Source organism: Zea mays, chromosome 9, assembly GCF_902167145.1.
Source record: "Zea mays cultivar B73 chromosome 9, Zm-B73-REFERENCE-NAM-5.0, whole genome shotgun sequence".
Lineage (NCBI taxonomy): Eukaryota > Viridiplantae > Streptophyta > Magnoliopsida > Poales > Poaceae > Zea > Zea mays.
The window spans coordinates 9,767,102-9,770,339 of record NC_050104.1 but is presented as its reverse complement, the minus strand read 5'-3'; the positions used below and the strand labels follow the sequence as shown (position 1 = coordinate 9,770,339).

At 56.2% G+C, this 3,238-nt stretch overlaps 1 protein-coding gene across 1 annotated transcript; it reads left to right on the top strand.

Annotated features, from left to right (window-relative positions):
• Positions 1 to 850: 850 nt before the first annotated feature.
• LOC100273211 (WAT1-related protein) lies at positions 851 to 2,946 on the top strand. Its single transcript, NM_001147654.1, has 6 exons — positions 851 to 1,172; positions 1,288 to 1,350; positions 1,449 to 1,821; positions 1,950 to 2,111; positions 2,235 to 2,386; positions 2,466 to 2,946. Exons 1-6 carry the CDS (start codon positions 982 to 984, stop codon positions 2,695 to 2,697), a joined length of 1,173 nt encoding a protein of 390 aa, NP_001141126.1. The 5' UTR covers positions 851 to 981; the 3' UTR covers positions 2,698 to 2,946.
• Positions 2,947 to 3,238: the final 292 nt, after the last annotated feature.

Genomic DNA, 3,238 nt, shown 5'->3' with positions numbered 1-3,238 from the left:
CTTGCCAACAGTCAGAATGTATGGTCTTTCCCCATACCCTAACACTCTTCTATGCCCTTATTTATTCTTCTTACATCTCTAGGATGTTTAAGGACGTCTTAGCTAGCCCATCGGCGCTAAGACATTCTTTGACGCGATTCTCCTAGCGGAGTCTCCCTCCCGACTTAGGGGTGGTATTGGATCACGGTCCAAATATTTTTTTCCCAAATTGTTTGAGCTCTTAATTACTTTTAGTTCAAAAATAAATATAAACAGAGTCTAATCTTAATTCGATCGAATCCTTAAATTTTATAGCGTAAAATTTAGATCCCATTATCCTCTCCCGCTAGACGAGCTTTCTTTGGTTATGAGGCTGTCAAAATCGAACAAGCTATAGTTTCTGATACCGTACGTACACGCCGGTATATATGCCTAGAGGTGTTATAGTTACATCACGCGCCTCTCCGGGTAGCACGTACGTATATATATGGTATTTGTGTGACGATGTGGTATTTACCGTGAAGACCTCGTCTGTTCACGTGTGTTAACATCACATATATGCAACTATAGAGACGTGAGCTTTCGTCTGCGATGGAGAAGAGAGCGCGTAATTAATTATCTTTTTTTTTTCTTTTTTGAGCTAGTGGAGAGCATACCCGATCGATGTGGCGCGGAAAATGGCCTCGGAACAGGGCAAGAGTGCTGGGGTATGCTGCAACCTGCAACTGCGTTCGTGACGTTGCGCGCGCGGGGGGGTGGGGGTGGGGGGCATGCATGCATGGGACGACATTGACCTGACGTGTGCCGCGCGCTCGCGCATTGCTATAAAACCGGCAGCGCAGCGGGCTGTCTTCCTCGCCGTGGAGTAGATCGAGGAGAGGAGCAGCACAAGTGAGCTAGCTGTTCATCTAGCTAACGCCACTCCTGCCTGCCTTGCCTCCCTCCCTCAGCACGTCGTGCTGGTAATCGATCAGAGGGGGGCGTGACGTACGTACAGCAGCCATGGGCGTGGGGAAGCTGATGAACGACGTGAAGCCGTACCTGGCGATGGTGCTGCTGCAGGTGGGGTTCTCGGGGATGTACATCGTCTCCGTCGCCTCCCTCAAGCGCGGCATGAACCACTTCGTCCTCGTCGTCTACCGCAACCTCGTCGCCACCGTCGTCTTGGCCCCCTTCGCCCTCCTCTTCGAGAGGTATATACAAGAACAGAATTAATCATGCTGCATGCATAACTGCTGCTGGGTGTTTCTCGTAATGTCGTTGCTAATAAATGCCGGGGCTTGTTATCATTTCCATTGCTGCATGCAGGAGAGTGAGGCCCAAGATGACGCCGCTCATCTTTCTCAAGATCATGGGGCTTGCCGTTCTTGAGTAATTTTCTGAATTTTGTTGTCTGCTGCAATGGGTACAAAGGGATTTTTTTTTTTGCTGTTGCACTAACGTACGTGCATTATATGAATCGGTTTCAGGCCGGTGCTGGACCAGAACATGTACTACCTCGGCGCGAAGCTGACCTCGGCGACCTTCGCCTCGGCGCTCGTCAACATCCTCCCCGCCATCACGTTCCTGATGGCGCTGGTCCTGAGGATGGAGAGGCTGAGGCTGCGGAGCCTCCGCAGCCAGGCCAAGGTCGCCGGCACGGTCTGCACCGTCGTGGGCGCCGTGCTGATGATCCTGTACCACGGCCCCGTGGTGCCGTTCCCGTGGTCCGCGGGCCACCACCAGGCCTCAGCCGCCGCCGCCGCCGCGGCAGCGGAGAGCCAGAGCAGCGCATCCTGGCTCAACGGCATCGTCATGATCATCGGCAGCTGCCTGTGCTGGTCCGGCTTCTTCGTCCTCCAGGTACGACGATCGTCGAGCGAGCACTGACGCCATGCATGACGCATTGCGTAATGTATTAAGCGCCAAGGCAGCAGGGGGGAGGCATGCATATATGCGGCGCTAACAGAGAGCATTGGCGTCCCGTGCAGTCGAACACGCTGCAGAGCTACCCCGCGGAGCTGACGCTGGCGACGCTGATCTGCTTCCTGGGCTCGGTGCTGACCGGCGGGGTGGCGCTGGTGGCGGAGCGCCACGACATGAGCGCCTGGGTCATTGGCTTCGACACCCGCCTCTTCACCGCCGTCTACTCCGTAATCAATCCTTACCTGACTGACTGACCAGCTAGCTGCTGTCCACGACGAGCGAGCTCGCTAAAGCTAGCTAGTAAACTAACCTGCTAGTACGTCTGGCGTGGCGGCGTTCGTTCGTTGCAGGGGATCGTGTGCTCCGGCGTGGCCTTCTACGTGCAGGGGATCGTGACGCAGGCGCGGGGGCCGGTGTTCGTGACGGCGTTCCAGCCCCTGTGCATGATCATCACCACGGTCCTCGGCTCCACCATACTCAAAGAGGAGACCACCTTGGGAAGGTAACCGCCGATTGATTCTACTGCGATCAAGCACCTGAGCAGGTTAATTTTAATTTTACTGATGGTTTTGCGGTTGCAGCGTGATCGGCGCGGCGATCATAGTGGTGGGGCTGTACTGCCTCATCTGGGGCAAGAGCAAGGACCACCTCGGCAACGGCGGCAAGCCGGCCGTCGCCGAGCTGCCCCTCACCTCGGCTCCCAACGGCGGCACCAACGGCTACGGCAAGCACGCGCTCGGCGGCGGCGGCGGCGGCCACCACGTCGCCGCCGGCGTCGAGGCACCGCCGCCGTCGTCCAAGTGCGTTCACTGACGGACGGACACGGAGGAGCTCCATGCACCCCTCACCGCACACTAGTAGTAATTATAGTAGCGCATTAATTAATTGCCAGTGGCTGTGTAAACCCTGCAACGCGTGTACGATCTCGGAACGTTGGGCTGCTCTGCTGTTCTCGTAGTCGTAGAGAGACGGGGCCGGCCGGCGTTGCGTTAACGGCTTCTGAGTTTTGATGACCTGCACCACCGCCATCGCTAATACTATAACTAAGCTCTCTGTTTGTGCATCTGCTTCTCTCATCGGCGATCCGATCAGTTGATGCGTGCACCGCCGTTCCATCCAGAGAACCCGACCGTATATCCAAAGCGCAAGCGCGCTGCTGCTGCTGCCGTCCCTTCGAATCTGCAGCCGTCGCCGTCGCTCCATCCAGCTTTGCTGTCGCGTTCGGACCGCGCATAATCCATGGCTTTACGGCTTAGTGCCTGATGACGCTGATCGGACAACCCGACATGCTTCAGCTACGCGTTTGCCCCATAGGACAGACAGACAGATCCCAGTATGTAGAGCTTTTGGTGAC